The sequence below is a fragment of the Varroa destructor genome, unplaced genomic scaffold (assembly GCF_002443255.2).
Source record: "Varroa destructor unplaced genomic scaffold, Vdes_3.0 BEIS01000006.1, whole genome shotgun sequence".
Lineage (NCBI taxonomy): Eukaryota > Metazoa > Arthropoda > Arachnida > Mesostigmata > Varroidae > Varroa > Varroa destructor.
This window is the reverse complement of record NW_019211459.1, coordinates 19,940,171-19,959,759: the sequence shown is the minus strand read 5'-3', so window position 1 is coordinate 19,959,759 and position 19,589 is coordinate 19,940,171. Positions and strand designations below refer to the sequence as shown.

At 39.6% G+C, this 19,589-nt stretch overlaps 1 protein-coding gene across 16 annotated transcripts in view; it reads right to left on the bottom strand.

Moving 5' to 3' along the window:
• LOC111253138 (RNA-binding protein 47-like) overlaps positions 1-19,589 on the bottom strand; it is a 58,848-nt gene that overhangs the window by 35,200 nt on the left and 4,059 nt on the right. For 8 of the 16 annotated variants that reach the window (XR_015329814.1, XR_015329808.1, XR_015329811.1 and 5 more), the window contains exons 1-16: positions 18,098-18,786; positions 8,250-8,284; positions 7,548-7,712; positions 7,385-7,447; positions 6,790-6,929; positions 5,110-5,200; positions 4,422-4,525; positions 4,196-4,283; positions 3,330-3,380; positions 2,565-2,731; positions 2,167-2,262; positions 1,785-1,847; positions 1,352-1,475; positions 939-1,058; positions 640-726; positions 4-84 (exon numbers count right to left, since the gene is read on the bottom strand). Coding sequence is in view for 7 of the 16 variants with exons in the window: in XM_086992303.1 (XP_086848429.1) it covers positions 4-84; positions 640-726; positions 939-1,058; positions 1,352-1,475; positions 1,785-1,847; positions 2,167-2,262; positions 2,565-2,731; positions 3,330-3,380; positions 4,196-4,283; positions 4,422-4,525; positions 5,110-5,200; positions 6,790-6,929; positions 7,385-7,447; positions 7,548-7,712; positions 8,250-8,252 (1,443 nt within the window). In the remaining 9 variants the exon portion in view is untranslated. The other 8 variants (XM_086992303.1, XR_015329815.1, XM_086992307.1 and 5 more) reach the window with 8 other exon arrangements.

Genomic DNA, 19,589 nt, shown 5'->3' with positions numbered 1-19,589 from the left:
GACCTGTAAGGAAGCTTGGACGCCAGTTAGAGCGAGGCCATCAAGAGGACGAGCAGCAAGTGATACTCGGGTCATGTTGGATACCTGTGGATAAATGGAATGGACATGTTTAAGCCTATCGAATTTAGTACCCGCGATTTAGGGATGCGATCAGCGAAATAGCTAATATTCCTAAAACTAGGGAAAGCTTTTCAAATTCAGCTGTCACGTTACGTTTCACCGGGGCCAATATGTTGTTACATTAAAAAATAGTCACTTCTAAAATAGACTGTCATTGTAGAAACAGCAAGGGCGAGATTCAACTTGAAATTTTTTTTTTTTTTTTTTTTATAGCAAACCTAGTTTCCTCGATCTCAGCCAAAGTGAACTTAAGTCTACTTGCACAAAATCTTTCATATTAAATGGGTCATATACTGTTTTATTTTACGATTCGTTCGTGTAACCAATACAAATCGAACACTGAAGTGTTCGATTTGTATTGGTTACGCCTTTTGGATAGTCCAACTCGCCACCTGAACCATCTGCATTTTGATACCTATACTAATTTTCGATACAAAAGAAAAAGGTCAACATTTTATAATTGCAATGTTACGTTTTGCCCCTGTTAAACAGCAGAAGCAAAACTGCTATACATTTTACCTGAAATGTCGCTTGTAATCTGGCAAGGCAATGCGCGGCCGCGGCATCCAAGGCTGACTCACGATCACCGTACACGACGTTTACCACCTGGTGATAATTACAGTGAGAATGATCAATAAAGAAATTTATAGCCAGACGATTGTCATCAACCTTATTAGAAAGAGACATTGCAAGAAAAGTCAGTATTCGCACAAAGTCCTAGATGCTTAGTTCAGACGGCAAAGAAAAATATATATACATAACGATTAATTAGATTTTATCCATTGGTAGTAGAATATATATTTGTTAGGTATAGATACCTCTCTTTGTCCAGCAAGGATTACACAAGGATAATATTGTTTACGTCCGTCTTCCATGGGACACGTTAACGTTTCGTACTTCGGCGTGCAGCCGAATAATTGAAGGGCCAAAGCATCTACCTGTCGCACGTACAAAGTTGATGGATTCTCGTACAACTAGCTAATTGCCATGAAAATCTTAATAACAACTATATAATTTATTCATTTACTCGTAGATGTTCTTACAGTCACGAACACGTATGTGATGCCTCTATCGAATATCGCAGTATATTGATAGTGATCCGATCCTATAAAATTCCTACATATTATAGTATACAGTCGTAATTAAACCAGCAATCGATTCTATGAACCTAGCAATTGATGATGGCATCGACAATGCTATACTGTTAGGACAAAGCTTCCTGCCCGATTACCTCTTTCATATGATCAGGTTTTGACGCGATCGGCGCTGGCAGAACGTACGTTGGTGAAGCCGGTAAAAGGGCCTGCCCAGGGTATGCCATCGGCTGGTCTGCTACTGGATGACGTATTTTTTGTCTTGAAGGTGGAACAGAAAATCCTACTTGCGTTAATAAGGCTGACCTAATCCTTCGGCGTGCTGGACTTAGTTTATTGAAATACATATATGAGTTAAAATGACTGACGTAAGGTTTTAAATGAAAGCGTTTTCGTGATAAACGTTACGAGAACATCCAATGTCACTTTTTTTATGCCACAATTTTCAATGCCAGTTATCCAAACGGACTAGCGGTTGTCGAAACTTCTCTTTGAAAGTATAATACACGGCACAAAGTATACATGGACAACATTGACCACTACGCCAATGTGGTTGGCATATCTACAAACCTCGGAAGCAACGTGTGCGACTTGCCTTTACGGCCTAGCGTCCTATGAGGTTGGCCATGGTACCTGAAATTTGCAATCGAATCTATGTATATCTATTGTCTTTACAATTGATTCTGTCGTTTCTCACTTTTCTAGTTCTGACTTGTGATGATTAATTCACTCAGACGAAACTTCAGGAACGGAAGTTCTGTTCTTACATACGTACTATATCCGTTCCGAGCTAATGGAAACGCCTCCAATCAACGCAGGGTCGCTTATCGATCACACTAGCACGGCTTATTGGAGATGGCTATTCTTCAGTTACTTTTACTAGTTGCCATATGTATATAATGAACGGTCGGTTAAATATAGAGCTTATCCGTTATACCGTCTCTCAACATACCGATTTTCGCTTTCGTAATTATAGCGATCTTTTTTAGGCGGCGGCTTAGCCCATTCCACTTCGAGATTCAATCCGTCCAATTTGAAGCCGTCAAGTCTGACGGCCACGAGCATGACAGGATGAGCATACAATTAAATGATCCATGATTAACTCGTTATGTTGTAGTATTGTTTTTAAAAAAAAAATCCTATATGCCTATATACATGCTTTGTCCATTGGTGAAAGTTTCGAATCTTATTCTCAAGTACTTGGCTAAATAATTTCGACGAATATTCCTAGATGCGTTCATGCCGCTTCGTCATTTCTCTGTTCAAGCACAGAACCTAGAGAAGTAAAGAAAATAACGAGCAAAAAGCAACTATGTGTTGCTTCGCCATGGAAAGATGTATACGACAAACTTTTTCATGGCACATTCGGCGTCCTCTCGTCGGGCGAAGTGGATGAAGGCATAGTTAGACGGGCGTCGTACGCGAGTGACTTCCACAGTTTCGTCGAGGGAGAAAAGCTTCAATAGCTGATGCTCGGAGACGTTGACGGATACATTGCGAACAAACAAATTCGTTACCTAAATACATTCGTGCATCAGACGAATCAATCGTTCAGATTCACAGTTCACAGCCAGCTCAGACAATATATCATTGAGAAGCAATTCCCCGTTTGTGCTCGCCTTGATTTTACCTATCACAAAATAGCGCTTTTAGAAAATTGGCGGAATGGAATCGTCTGCTACTTCGTTACTTCGTTAGAAAATTATTTTCAAATAAAGTATCTTCGTAAAAATTCGCTTATAATAGATCACAAAATACATCTGCGATTATCGATTACTCTGTGTATTTATAACGTATGTTGGGTACTATTTATTAACCGGGCTAGGCTTAAATCAGTAACTTATAGTTGGAAATAGCCATAGGCTTCTTAAATTTTGTGATTTTTGCATAGATCAACAAGGTAACCTCGGAGTCCAACCGTTGCAGCTATCGATATTATAAGGCTATCTATTTTTTGTTAACCTTATGCCCTTATGCCGAATATACGAATAAGGCCACCTCAATTGAATTCCATTATCTTATGTCAACAAGATAACTGCCTCTATTAAACATTGGGTGGTAAAGATGCATTTATTTGTCTTTTTTTTTTTTCTAAATTTCCCAATGAATACTAACGTTCGCCATTTGCTCGGCGTCCACTTGTGGTTCCGGAACAGCCCAGTCCACCTGTACGAAAATCGCTAAACGTTATCTAGTAGGTTACGACAATACCATAACTATTATGCATTTATAAGTAACTTAGATTGAAAGCATGGCAATTACCCCGTGCACCTACTCCTATACTTTGTGAAATAACAAGCAGAAACAGAAAATAGGTTGATTTTTACGAAGCTACATTCATACTATTGCACGAATTAATGCGGATGAGGCTGGATCAATACATCGATTGATCAACGAATTGGTCCGCCATTGATTGACTACGGAACAAAAGCTAAGTATTTATTTATTTATTTATTGTTTTGTTTGATTTTTCGTGATTTTTTCTAACGAATGAAACCTTCTTACTTGGCATTTTCTTATATAGGTGGAAGCCTTGAAGGGTAAGACTCAATGACTAGGTGAGCAGACACACAAAGGACAAATGAGAAATCAGAAACGAAATGTACTGTAAACTAGATGACGGCTTTCGGGCCTTTTCGCAGAATAGGCTGATCTCAAATGATCTTCTGAATAAAATAATGGGAACACTCATCTTTCATTGAGCCTTTTAAACCTAATCGAAATAGTTCTAAGCGTAGATCGACCCGAAACCTTAAAACACAGGTTAAATATTCGCCAGCTAGCACTCCTAGAAACTCCCCTCGGAGGATCTCCGCCTAAATGATCTTACTACGTGAAATTTTCTACTGCGTGCTGCCAGTAAGTCCTGTTTTCGATCAAAGAACATCTGATATACCTACCTGTTTCAACTTATGCTCAAACGTAAAATTCTTGCAACTCAATTATCTATCCTTTCCATCTATATATATAGCTTGTTTTACCTGTATCTTATGTCCATGCTCATTCATATCCATAAACATCCGGCTTTTTTCTTCTTGCTGTAGTTCCTTACGAGCAATTGCTGCCGACCTGTTGGACCATGTTAACAACGGACCGAAAGCATACAAGCAATCATAACAATGAGTACCTGTTTCCAATAACTTTTCTTCTCCCGTCTGAATCCTTCGTAAACAATACTGAAATGATCAATGAAGATATAAAACTTACATATGATCTGTAAATTCTACAAATGCAAAACCACGGTTTCTGGCCCGGTCATTTGCGCACGAATAAAGTATCACATTGGTTACGTTCTTCACTCGAACCGTCACCTGAGGGTAAATACATTGTTATTAGTGTGTATGATCTTACTAAACTCAGCTGATCAACTAGAAGAGATGATAGACGTATTCTCTGTAACGAGCTGTTGATCAGTCGTTTCAATTTCAATCAGATTCGGACACACAGGCAAAAATAAAATTCGTACTATTTATGCGCGGTTACACATAAATGGGCTAGTGAACATTCAGCTCGAAGGGAACAAGGGTGACCACGCGAGATCTTCAAGCATACCCGTTCTTCCTCGTTTTGTCGCGCCGCTTTAATACAATGATGCTGCAAAATTGCTGAGATATTAAGAAATCGTTTATATACAAGAGTATAATGCATACATATATATATATATATATATTTATATGCATTATGCTGTTGTATATGAACGTATGATATAAACGATTATCTCAGGATTTATGAAAGGTGACAAAATATATTTCATTTGTGAGTCAATTGTTTATACATTGACGTTTATTCAGTCCACCGGATGATGATGACAATAGAGAAAAAGTCTTCGTTTATACACACGCACACATCAAGAAATGTGACGCATAATCTAGACTTCAGTCGCATCGGGACCCACCTCATTGAGTATATCCTCGGCACTTGCCAATGGTGGCAGTCCGCCAAAGAAAAGTCTTCGGTTATCAATAGATAAAACGACCGCGATCCGCCTGGAACGACGATAAACAAAGGAAAAAAACTGCGTACTTTAAAGTAAACTAGCTTTAGAACGTTTTTAAAGTAAAAAGTAAATTCTATACACACACATGTTTATGTAATAATATAATAATACACAGCTGAAACTATAGTCTCCAAAAGACCTACGAAAGCTTCGAGGGAAGGTCTTAGTCCTACTATGCTGAGATACTCTCGATATCATTAAGGCCCTAAAAATATCTCAACGATTTCATCTCTCGTCTTAAAGCGCTTCGACATACTCTGCCTTTTATTGGTCAAATCACATTTTTTCAAATGTTAAACAATAGCAGCTATCACTGAAGGGTTTTTCGGTATAGTCAATGATAGCTGCCATTGTTTATCTGAAAGCCCTTTAGAAATAGCTGCGTCGTTGCGGCTAGCAATGGTTCAGGCTATAGCACATTGGTGTACTGGAAACATAACATAAACAACATGGAAATTTCATTGATAATAGCTCTTTCGAAGACGACGCCACTCATATTAGACCAGGGAAAAATTATCGGTAAAATCGAAGTGATTAAAGTAAGAGTCAATGGACAATAGAAAAAAGGTTGTTTTTTTCTTTATTATGTATCAAAAAAGTAACTGTTCTAAAAACTAAAATTAGCCTAGAAAGCAATCGTCAGAAGGGGATGGGAGCTTCGCCTAATTCAACTGTGAACTAAAACCAGCCTTTTAAAATAAGCAGTTTACGATGAAAGCGTAAGTGTATACAACGGTAACAGATGCACGTTTTACTGCCTCTTGTGTATATTGATTTACTAAGCTTGAACTAACGTACTAACTAAAATTGTACTGTACCCAAATAAAAATATTATAGGGTAGATAATAGCAGAAACGAATCTTCCGACGCAATCCGAATCCATTTTTCTTTAACGTATGTTTCGGCTAGTCTAAGGAAATCTCAGGAAGGCATTGTGAAGATAAGTTCGAGGACGACAGTGCAGTCTTGTTTAAATTGGTAGCCCCTGTTCTAAACAAATCCTTGCACCTCAGATGCAGACGTCCTTCTTCGTTTTCTGGGCAATCTATTTTCAGAGATTCTACTAGATGGAGCGAGGCTTTTACTAAAATTCATTTCTAAAATTATTAAAAAAACATAAAACTAAATTTCAGTTATTTCGACTGGCAAAACGTTGATTTTGATAGTGATAAGTGGTAACCTACGTCGAACGATAGACAATGATATATTAGCTAAAAAAATCGCAGTTATAAAGGCTCAATTGTGCCACTGCAGTATGCATATATTGCCACCACCGTATCGCCAACTGCGCGGATAGTAGGGTCTTCTTATTATATGCTATGTGCTAAAATGGCTAAATCCTAGATACAATTTCTATTAATCTATTTCTGCCTATCACACTTCACCTGAAACGACGTTTTGGCAACTTCTTGAGATGAATTTTTCCAAAATGGACATTCGAACGCTTTTATAATATTTTACCGAAAAATACCGAAGTACACTAGCCCGTGAATACTGATGATACGCTTGTGGAAGTATAACTAATAATCTGTTTCTTATATGTTTGTACTATCTAACACGTAGCATCAAAATATGTACTTATGTTCTCGTAGATATGACTGGTCCAATTCCTTAACGGCTCGTTGGGCGGTGGCCGGGTCGGCGTAGGTGACAAACCCAAATCCTTTGTTATGTCCTCGAGAGTCGATCATGAGACGAAACTGATATACTGTACCAACCTTAGGCATTGGAGGAGAAATCATTACAACTGTTAAAGACAGACTACGGTTACTCTGGCTATTGAAGTAGTCACTCCACTGAAAGTTCGAACTGAGGTACATCTCCTGAGAGACGGTTACTCTGGCTATTGAAGTAGTCACTCCACTGAAAGTTCGAACTGAGGTACATCTCCTGAGAGGTGATTGCATAATGCCGTTGATTGAAATTGCGCGAATCGAATACATCTCCCGGAAATTTACAACTGATGCCTTTTTTTAGAAAAAAACAAAAAAAAGCTCGAAAGGTATTGTCGCCCGGATGCCATTGGCTACAGTGACCCGGGGAAATTATACCTTTTGGTTAGTAACTGCCTATTTCTAGTCGCATTATTTCTTCTGTTCTTCCGGCAAATAATTCTTTGTTCCACCTCGCCGATTTTGCAAGTCTATGAAAATATAAGTTAATATATTATTACCTTTTCCAAAAATTGCAACAATTCAATTTCAGTAACGTCGAGAGGCAGTTTTCCTATGAACACCTGTTGGTCAAGGACAGAGCCATAGATTAGAAAAACGTCAAACCATAACGATACGAATAAATTGAGTAGTACACCAAATAATTTCGGACCAAATCTTTACCTCTGATCCTTTACTGGGTAATGGTCCTTGCCAATTTGTTGGGGGCCCGGTGATACGTTGTCCGTTTCGCATCATGAGCGGAACGCGTCGGTCATTTCGAATTAAGTCCTCGAATTTTCCATGTTTCAATGATTCATCCTTGAAGCTGGCCACAGGCGACACCGACTGCGCGAACAGCGTTCAAAATACAAAAAAAAAATATATATATATATATATATATATATTTATTTAAGGCAGCACCGTTTAGCCTATACAGCTGTACAATGGAACACTCTTAACAAAGGCCTCTCCTAAGTATTTCTAATTATGGACAGAACTAACTCTGGAAATGTAGACCAGTTTGTTACTTCACATTATTTGTACGATACGAATGTGAAGTTTTAACGCATTGGACCAGAGCTTCGTCAGTTACAGGACCGATTTTCAGTGATGCAGCTAATACCAACAATATTTTAAGTAACTTCTGCTGTATTCAGAATACTTGTTCTAATATTTATCTTTCTCTTCTTGTTTTTGCCTTAAATATAAACTAGACTAATGTTTTGAATTTCTCTAGAAGTTCCAGTGCAGCGTTAAGGGACTGCTTCAGACACTTGGCCTTTGGAAACACTTCTCGACCACCTCCACTGGTATATACGATTACTGCATTGTGTATATATATATATTATAATAGTTCTTACATAGAAAAAGAAACTTCCTTACCATTTCTGTCCGTGTCTGCAAACGACAGGAAGAATCTGCAAGTCAATACGTATCCCTATAGTCAAATTAGCCTGCTGGTATGTTGTGCGCCATCGTTGTAGAAAAGCATAGTTGAAAAAAAAGTTTTGCCTACGCAACAAACTTGCGACAGACTACTTTCTAGTGTTATCTGCTGTATCTACATAGATCACGTATATAATAAAATGGCGTAATAAATAAAAAAAGAAATTGTGATTATTAGATAGGTGGCATTTGCGCCAAATAAAGCACTCGGCCATATTGCAGAATGATCGTATTGCAATTCGATGAGTACGCTCGAATACATCTACGCCGTGGCATCACGTGTAATCCCGTTGCCTTATGGAAAAACAGGTATAATGATCATACTCGAATCTCGAATATCGATCTGCCCCAAACGACCGCTGCACGCTCGAAGGGCAGCACGTATGCATGCACAATGGAATCAGCCCGTATGATTGCCAAGGGCACCAGGATCCCCACGTGTTCAATAATCAACGGGTTTCGAGACGAACAGCCAACTGAGTGCAGCTGCGCTGTTTACTCTGTTTTTCCGAATAAAAAAAACCGATTAACCCGGACAATAGTGGTAACAGTTATAATGACATTGGCAAATCCGCAGATCCATGACCTTCACTAATTTGTATATTTGACTATACTATAGATACTCATGGCCAGCAGGCGCGCGCGCATAGATTTAGGCAGATGTACAGCGTAGACGAGCGCTGAAAGCATTGGCGATTGCGCGGAAGGGGGGATGGGCTGGGGTTCAATGATTCATTGCGGTTGCTGGTTGTATGACAAGAAAGCTGACCAATATGGTTATCGTAAGACGACATTTCATTAAGTAGGGTGATTAGTATCAATAAACAATATGTCGACTATTATTCTACTGTGAATAAAGAAGCAGTAAAGGTACCACGAAACCGCATTAGTATCAAAATATATACTTTGAGTGTGGTTTCAGCAGTATCTTGGGGGGCTGACTCAACGATTTAATTTGGCTTACGAACGACTTGACGAATAGCTCTCACGATTTCGTTATAACGTATTTTTTCGTCGTGTTAAGTTTGCAGTTATGTTGGTAGACATAATACGACAGCGTTCGATGTCATATTTAGTTCGGTGCCGACAAACAATCAGATGAAACGTTACGTGACGATAATTTAACTGTGAATCGTATCGGGTGAGTTAACGTTCTTAAGAATCAACTGCCCGAGTCACGATTGAACGACGTCAAAACAGCGTGACAGCCTGTGTGAAAATACGACGAAAAATTAACGTTATAGTATTGGTAAATCGTTTTTGCTCGTTTCTAAGCGATTTATATGTAAATATTGTTTACGGACACTAGGCCTCACATCTAGATATTGGCCATAATTGGGTAGCGGAAAACCATATTACTCAATTTTCCACAACTTGTCCCTGTACATAAGTACTCGGTGTGGAAGCTTAGGACGCGTTCAGACACAATCTTCCCTAAGTGCCCGATGTTACCGTGTGGTACTCCACATCAGCAATCACACAGACGTGTGCCATGAAGCACTCCGTCCGTCTATACGCGAACCGAACTATAAACAAGTGGCATTGAAAAAAGGTGCATGTACTACACTACGCTAGTCCGAAAAGCACAAACGACATACGTAATTCTCGTAGCTAACGAACGTTACCCGACAAACATTTGAATTAGGTTCTACCAGGCCGCGCTAACTTTGTTAATGCCGATTGTCCTACGTCTCATTTGGATCAGGCCAAGAGTACCGCGATGTACGTCGTTCAGCACAATGAGAGTCGGCGATTTGTTCACGCTGATTTGGAAAGACTTCATTATCGACAGTTCGTTTATGGGAATTGATGATAGGCGATGGTTGTACAAATGGCGAGCTCCTGTCTCTGTGTATGATAACGAACACAATGGTAGATAAGGGTGATCCAACATAACTATTACTGCTAGCACCTTCAAAAGTCATCTGTTTAATACAAAATATCGACTTGTTTGACTTGGTTTTATTTGTCGCATTAATACTATGAAGGAAAAAAGTACTTTTAAATTACTGCCATATTTACGGCATAGCCGATTTTGCAGGCTTCAAAAAAAAAACTAAGGCAATTATACTTTATCTGCCACAATTTAATTAACCTGACGGATTTGATTCATACGACTTAAATTGAAACTAAATAAATAATAGGATACCAAGCCAGGGGTTCTACGGGCTGCATTCGTCCGCACGAAACATAGCATGCCCATCTAAAAATGCTACTAAACATTGCTTGCTTTACGAAACGCACTTATTTTGTTAGAAAACCTCTCAGCAGTCACAGCTCTATAGATACACGATATAGGTACTTGACATACTAGTTGTGAAGGCTGTAGGACAAATCAAACGCTTTTGGGTCGTCCGCTTCTGAATTTCCCAAACTGGCTCCGGCGCGTGTCCACTAAACTCTCAAGCGGCACCGCTACGATGACCTGCATTAAGAGCCTCTATACACTTCAGTCAGTTAACCTTCAGTAGGAAATATCTTAGGTAAGAAAAAATTCCCCTCTATTCGATCATGAGATTGAAGTACCTCATGCTAAACTGGACCTCCGTTCTTCAACAAGCTAATTCATTGCGGCCGTCAATCCAGCAGTAAGAGCATCACAAACGAGAAATATCTTTGCCAATGGTCGGAATATACAATCGTGTTTCGACAAATTCAAATCAGCAATTCTGAAGTTATGGCTTTGTGTGGTGCGGCAAATTCTATCACGTCTCGTTCCATTTACACGGATAGACGTGGATTGTCATCGATTTTCTGTGTTATCTGCTATATCAGATCGTCAATATATGAAAACTCATGCACATTATTTGTGTTTTTCAATTGTCGGCATACACAAAGCTTTTCGAAATTATGTACACGTCGTACGCACGGTTCTGAAAACGAAAATGAGAATATATCAACAGCCTTTTCGTACTAGTCGTTTAGTGATAGTACGAAACGTCTGTCAGGATTGGTTACTGGTGCACTACTTTATAAATGTATCCTATGACAGAGCGCATGGATAACGTTGCTAAGATAGAAACGAATGCGAAGCTGATACGGAAAATTGAAATATGAGAAAAAAAAAAATCTAACTTTGCAGCATTACTGGAAACTAGTCTAGTATCAGACAAAAAAAACTTCGTGCATGGGGGACCGGCATCGTGCTCAACCCTCCACCGGGGCACTCGAGATGTTGACCTAGCGTACGATGCTCAAACTTTTAAACTTACATAAAAAAAAACTAATCGTTAAAAAACGATCGATCGCATTCTCTTTCGATTAATTACCACGACTTTCAGTAAAAAGTCGGGAGTCAAAATCGGTCTTTTCTTTTTTTTTTTTTTACAGATTTTCGAACGGATTAAATAATTTTTTTTTTAATAAATTTTTATTACCGCGTTTGGCATAGCTGGCCTAGAAGGCAGCGTGCGCATTATATGCGTCCCACACGACGTTGCATTTTTAAAATGGTAGTAAAAAAACAATTGAACGAATATGTACCCGTTTACTTGGTGTGTGAAGAAGGCCTTAAAGCTAAAAGCTGTTATAAACATTGACGTGTATGTATCCGACAGTCGTACTCGTTTCCTGTCTCCCGGTGCTACCGACACGCGGCAGGCGACGACTCATCTAAACTCGAGTTGACATTCGATTCGAGTGTGGTTATGCGTGCCGAAAACATATTTAATAACGGTGGTTATTCGAGGAATGGCTGAATACTTTTTCGGGGCCAGCTGATTTAAGCGATAACATAAATAGTTGATTTGTTCATTTCTCCATAGTCATGTCGTAGGATCGATGCAACTGATGGTTCATAACGGTCATAATGAAAAATCATTGCGCTGTTGCCATAAAACAGATTCGTAGTCTCAACCATTCGATCCTAATCGAATCGATTTTAAATTCGCATAGGCTAGAAATAGGCCTGTTGTTTATCCTAGAACGGAAAGCACACAATACTGCGCTCAAACACATACAATTATACTTTAATAATTCATTTACTATTACTACTACTACTACTACTACTACATACTATGCTACATACTATACTACTACTATATACTACATACTATACTACTACTATTATTACTACTATTATTACAACTACCACTACTACTACTACTACTACTACTATTACTATTACAATTACTACTACCACTACCACTACCACTACCACTACTACTACTACTACTACTAGACTACTTACTATTACTACTACTGTAAATCGGTTTCTTGTGGATCTCTTGAAACGGAAATATTCAGCATTTTGTGAGCCGACACTGCCCCCTATTATACTCTATTTATCTGAATTCTACTATCCAGTTATATAATATAACCTCTTATTACGTCGTGGTCATAGATATAGTCATGCTAAGTTCCAGTGACCATCGGTAAATACCTGAATATAAAAAAAAAAAAAAAAAGCTAGAAAAGCATGAATATTATGATGTTACGAACAAATAACATCACGATCCATTTAAACCATTTGTTTTTAAAGTATTTTTCTACTTATGATTCGTGACAACGGGCGATTGACGGATCGCGAGTTACGGGATCGTGGCCGAAGGAACACAAAATGGCAACCCAGACACTAATGTCCTGTTCACGTCGAACAACTCAATACATCATTGGTACGAAACAAACTATACTATGAAGCTAATCAAAGGGCAAGATGTTAGTAGAACCGGTGGAGTACGCGGTGCGGATTTTTGGCGGATAAGTGTTATAGCTGCTGTGGTAAATACCCCGACAGGCGCCGTCTCGCTAGCCCGATGGTAGCTCGGTCTGTTATCAGATATAATGTACCCTTTCGAATTGCATCAATGATATTCATAATCCAATTACTGAATAAATAATAATTCGATAAACATAACAAGCAATCTTTGTGTGTTATTGAAATGAAATGCGGTAGGGCATATTTTAATCAATGCTCACAATCCTATTTGAGCACCACTACGCGCTAGGGCAAACGTAGTCATGATCCTTAGATACGAATCGCATTGTTACGCGCTGACCGCCGTCACCTGTTGTAACTTATGCGTAATCCTGTACAGCTTCGTACACGATAAAGATCACAGTAAGTACAGTAAAAAGCAAAGTTTTTGCAAAAAAAAAAAAAAACAAAAACCCTATTTATCATGTTCTTAGTCACTTGCTACTCTATTTTCCTGCCCCCTTTTATGGCCTAGTAGTGCTTACTGGCTGGGTCGAAACCATAGTGATCAGTGGCAGTATCTGCCAGGAACACTTGTGTACACCTAGCAGTACGATAGAAAGCAGAAATAGATTTCTAATTTAACTATGGGCCTGTTATATATGAATAGGTACGTTCTCGCTACGCATATAATTAAGTACTTACAAAATAATCGGTTTTAAATGTTAGAGAGCGAAAATGGATGGCAATAGGTCATATTCGAAACTTTCTTTTCAGGGATGTCCCGTGAACGCACACTTAGCAAAAACCTGTGAACGCAAATAGGACCTTACTATATTCGTGTAGAGGACCTGCAAATAGATCGTGCTTTCAGAATCAGCAAGAATTCAACTGTCATCGGAAGGAACACTAGCTTCATTATTATTTTGATTCGATGGATAACCGATGTGGTCAGAGCTTGAATCTCTATTCTACCAGAAATTTAATCAGAGTTACAAAAGATAATCGAATAAACGTTACAGAAGAATTTTTTCTGGGGCCAACCTCTAAAATGTATAATTACCCCCTGTAAGCTACGTTTTTCATATAAAGCTGAACAATTTGTAATTTAATTTTGTACGACAAAGTCTTCCAAATACATTACAAAAGAAAATAACAATAAATAAAAAAATAGACCATGTTAAATCATTAGAAAACTGCATTACTTCCTACTCCTTGACGGACAGATGATTCGCTAGACACCATTCGTTACCCATGCAAACGTTTCTCCTTTATCTATCATAATCAAACACTTTTGAGATTACCAATGTAACAATGTTGAGCCAGGTTCTTTTTTCAAGCTATCAGAGTACGCTCCAGACCCCGCGTCGACCGGCAATGTACGTTCCAGTCGCCGCTGGCAGCATCGATAGACTTCGAATAAAAAATTAAGACAAAGAAACAGTAATTCGCCTATGTTATTATGCATTCTTAAGGGAGCGTCTAAAAGTAGGAAGTAGTCCTCGAAAGTGACTGAAACCCTCACTATTTGGGGGTACTATATATCCTTAAAAACTAAACACAATCATAAATATAGTAAGCGCATCATACTTTCCAGCTATACAGGGAAGGCAGTTATCCGTGTCCGTAAGATAGAACTGTAGTCTAGCTATTGGCTATACTTAATCATTTTTCCTTTCTGTTATACCGCCTCAATAGGTTTGTACTACTAGTGACAATGTATTGTCATGACAACAGGTTGCTTTGCACGAAAAGACCATTGAGAAATTTAAGGTACATTGCACTGTTAATCGTATCGACCGGATTAAGCTCACGGAGCAGCCGATGCTGAGGAGCTGTCATGCCCTAAACTCGAAAATAATTTTTCAGAGCCAATGATAGATTTAAATCAACCGCATTGATGTAGGCACTTTTTCTCTGAGAAGTTAACTTTCGATAAAAATCGTTTGCTTCTCTCAAATTTTCTGCTCGCACCTTTTGATAGCGATCAGTCTATCTCGATGCATGCCTCACGTGGCAATCTATCCAACGCCCACCTTGCGACACGGTTGCCATTGTATTCAGCATCTTCTTGTAATTAATCTTATAGCTGATGTTTCGCAGCCTAAAATGATACTTTTTTAAACGTGCAAAGAAATTACTGACCAGAGTTGTGCTCGAACGAAAAAAATATAGGGCGATATTAGATACTTACAAGTGAACTGCCACTTTTATCAAAATTGAGCGCAAACAGAAAGAGATACAAAGACGTGCCTACTTCTAACTAAACCATCCGTCATAGTATAGCTACCCACAAAATGATACCCAGATAATATAATTAACTGCAACGTTAATTTAATGCAGTGCCATTAACCAAAGGAGGGGAAATGTTTCAATGCAGACGAAGTACGAAGACCCTAGTCCTGGTGAAAGACAATTTGTGATATTTACAGCCTCAAGTCCTAGACGCCGCGTGTCGCAAGTACGACTGGTCTGCGTATTCTGGTGATTTGAGTGGGGAAGGACGGTGACACTTTATTGTGTCTCATCTCCATCTTCATGTACAATATTATATTTCCTTAAAGGGAAGGAGCTCGTAACTATCATGTACTCGAAAATGTTCAGCGGTCTCCGCGGCAGAACCTCGAAATAATTTAGCGGTCTAATAATTTTTGCTGGAAGAACAACTTATTGAGGGACTGGTCCTTAGCTTTCTGGATGGTTGCTTGTTTTGGAATTATTTCTCATCAGATGTCCCATATTGGAACTATCTCTCTCCCGCAGCAATTTTGCAATTGTAACAGGTTCTACAGATTGCTAAACTTCTACGTAGATTTCATGATTGTATAGAGTATCAACAACCGCTGTCGTCAGATTGGAGGTAGTAAATTAGGCTACACGGCCAAAGACACGCCATTATGGGGTTGCTTAAAGAGGATTCTTTAGAGGGAATTAGGGGGTTTCGCTGCAATATCTCAAAATGTCAGAATCATTATTGTCGTTTAAACACTTTTATCAGAAATGTGTGCGTCTTCAATTCTCGACTGTACAATCTAAAGTACTTCCATTTCTTCGTCAAATAAAACATTTGGCTATTTTTTTAGTGAATTCTTATTGACATTTAACACTAGACGTCATAGTGCATCTGTATCATCCAGTTGTTCGGATTGCTTGTTGTCAACCTCGTAGGAGAGCCAAGATGCAGCATGTAGTTGGCACCATGGCCGGCTCATCCGTGATGAATGGCAAACGATTTCCAGAAATTTACTGCACGTATTTTAACACTCTGAGATTCGTATCGAATGGTTAATAGCCGTCCAACGATAACAACGAGATACTATCGAATCCCCTCCGCAGACAATACGTTTTACGTATTCTCAGCCTTCGCATCGCCTTACTAGTGTTTCGAACCCCAAGTCCGGTGTTGTTGATGGATATCGCTTTAGATGTGGGCTTTTGTAGGTGTTTACCCCCGCATTCGGGCTTGGACCAGTCCATAGGCGAGTACGTAGGCATTGCACCATCGCGGCGACCTAACCTAAACTGTTCGTTACTAAATCTCATCAAGCTATTCTTTCAACTAAAAAAAACTTCCTCGCGCAAACAATAATAGCCTTCATGAGCAAAGATTAAATGAGAGTCTTCGGAGCTAATGAGAGGACATCTCAAGGCCTTCCGTTACCTTGAGCTGCGAAATAATAACGTGAAATTTACATACTATCGTACAATCATTCAATTGATTCACGAAATCTTTTACTGACTGTTGTTGGTTTCCTTTTCAATGCTTGAGATATGTAATGTGCTTTAAAACGCATCGTGGGATCCTTACCTTGATAGGATGTTTGGTCTATAATATGCAATCGCATACAACTGCAATACAATCCAGTTCCCATTCGGCATATTTTTATTTAGAAAAAAGCATTTGAAAGCGCTGGTTCAAATAGACCTTTTTTCCTGGGCTTCACCGAATCTGTTCCCGTGTTAATCTTAGAAACGTATTGCGGTCTAGGCATAAACACGGTCAGTATCGTACTGGGAGTCAGTCATCGAATAGAATGCCCAACAGCGATGCCGGATGCGAAATCCGAAATACAGCTTCACTGTATCTATCGTACTACTCTCTTTCGTCTGCAAAAATATGAAAGTTTGCCTGTCGTTGGCAGGACTCGAACCAGCAACCACCATGTAGGATACGACCTTTTTGATACTACGCCTTTATCTACCGGTATTGCAGTGGTTCGAATAGAAGATATTATTGTGTCTTTAGAATGACTGGATATCTCGTTCTTCGACGTTTGTAATTTAACTTGATTGTGCTAAGAAGAAGCCATTATGAATACATGTTATTCTGTACAAACTGACCTGGCAGAGGGGCAAAATATAGCGCTTTTGAAACTCTCCTTATTTACGCAAACTTTAAAGTTGAATTTTGGACGCAATCGAACGAGCAATCAAAGCTCGATCTCTGCCTCGGTATTTCATCAATCTTACCAGTTACTCGAGAGAAGATTCGTCAGCAAAATGTCAAAGTGTGCCATGTTCGGGAAAGAGTAGCAGAAATATATGGTTGCCAGTGCTAACAACCTGTACACCTATTGCTTATGCAATAGACTTCCAAGACGGAACGTGTACATATATTAGCTATATCTAAGTACACCACGACTGAAGGGTAAAAGCGCCTCGGGACGCATGCATTTCTCGCAGCTGAACAATCATGACCAAATTCGGGGTTTCAATGATGTCAAATTTTGATGTAACTTGTAATATTTAACTAAACCGTAGCATTGCAAGGATAGCCTCCTGAGCCAAAAACAAAAACTAAAATTTTTTCTTTCCAACACGGATACATACAAGATAAACGAACTAAATAGCCATTATCCGTGCGAACGTCTTTTTATTTTTTTGAGCAGTCGATGCAGTACTCTTCCCTCGCTCATTGGTTTACCGGAGACCATTTCGAATACAGCTGATTGATAGCTTATTTTAATTCTTCGAAATGTATCGGTGCTTTATTGGTCTTCGTAAAAAATGCAAGTAACTCAAAATGAAAATATCGAAATGGCTTATTTGTCATCCAGATCGAAAACGGAGCGATCTATGGAATCAACGATGCGCGCAATCAGAAACAAATCATTAAACCATTTGTTAAGTTTTTGAATTAATAGCTTACCACCTGTCAAGTCGGGCGTGGAAGTTATGTTAACTTATATGAATACAAGTATCCTATTGCCAATTCAATGCAGAACTCTCGCTGTGCCTTAAGCACCGGATCGTACGAACAGTTGAGCTGGTAAACTTTCTGTAAAGGCAACAATTTAGGAGTTTGTCAATTCTATGGCATACGCGAATGTATTTTTTTCCTATCGAAACTCTTTAAACTTGGCACTTCACACTGTTGCAGGGTCACCGCTGCTGTACGTCGTCCGACTTGCGTTTCCGCCGTGCGTCACAAAGTTTCTTGTCTTTTCTACGATGATCATTATTTAAATTGCTTCCCAACGATATGTTCCTGCTCTTCCACTTCAATGAAGTCAAACAACTCGGCACTCATCCGAGCATCACTCAGTCAAAACAAACCTCACTTCAGCGTTCGTTACCGTCATTTAATATCTCCCACACGTATCCTTTGAAAGCACAATCTTCATCTACCGAAATTGCGAGCTCGTCGTTTGTCACCCACGCACGCAAGTCAATGCGTATTAACAAATACGCTAGCGACGCCCGTACGTATTGTCACTGTTTCATCGGTTCTGTGCTCGCCAGTCGTCTCACTATACGATTTCCTCACGCGAAGTGCCGCACCGGAGTGAACGACGTATTGATTGTTATGCGACCGTCCTCTCACGCCGGCGAAAGGTCGGCTGGTCTCTCTGCCCTCGTCGCCGCGATAGCAACGGCAGCATCAGCCTACCCTTTGCGCGAAGGGCGCTGCATTACCGCTAGATGTAATTCAGCAACAATGGCACTAGTTCTTTCTGGGTGAGTTGTAGTTATAACAGCAGATTCACTGGGCAGATCAATGCACTCCTAGCCGTCGATCTCGACTACCACAGTAATGGCGAACGCAACAACAACAATGATAGCAATGTGTCGAAAACGTTAACGGAAGCATCATTTAACGATGTAAAATATTATTGTTCAACCTCTCTATGTGTTATATCCACTTGCTCAGCTGGGCCCCGACGGTGACGCTTACAACCCAGAAACATGTCCGTGTTCAGTTAAAATCACAGCCGGAGCACTCAGTAACATTGGCAGTGCGAGTGGCTGTACCAGCTCCGTTGATTAGTGCTGCTCATCCCTAGCGTCGTATCGATTAGTCCGCCCGTTGTTACCCTATCCTTAACAAATTGATCACGTTAACCTTAAGTCGGCGTTAAGTACGCACGGCAAGAGTTTACTGCAGTGCTCTATCATCACCTAGTTTCCATTATTGGTCCACTGGCGGCCTATGATAGAAACGGTGACGGATTGATCATCGGGCGTACCTAGGCTCAATGCCAACGGCTAAGATCTGGTGAGAGCACGTTCCCATTGGTGATTAGCATCAATCACGAGCCGCGTGAGGGAAGCCTCGGAGCAAAGCAGGCCAGTCAATCAGTTGGGGGAAAGAGCTAGGTAACGTTACCTAGATCGTCGTTGAATTTCGCTAGAACGATCAG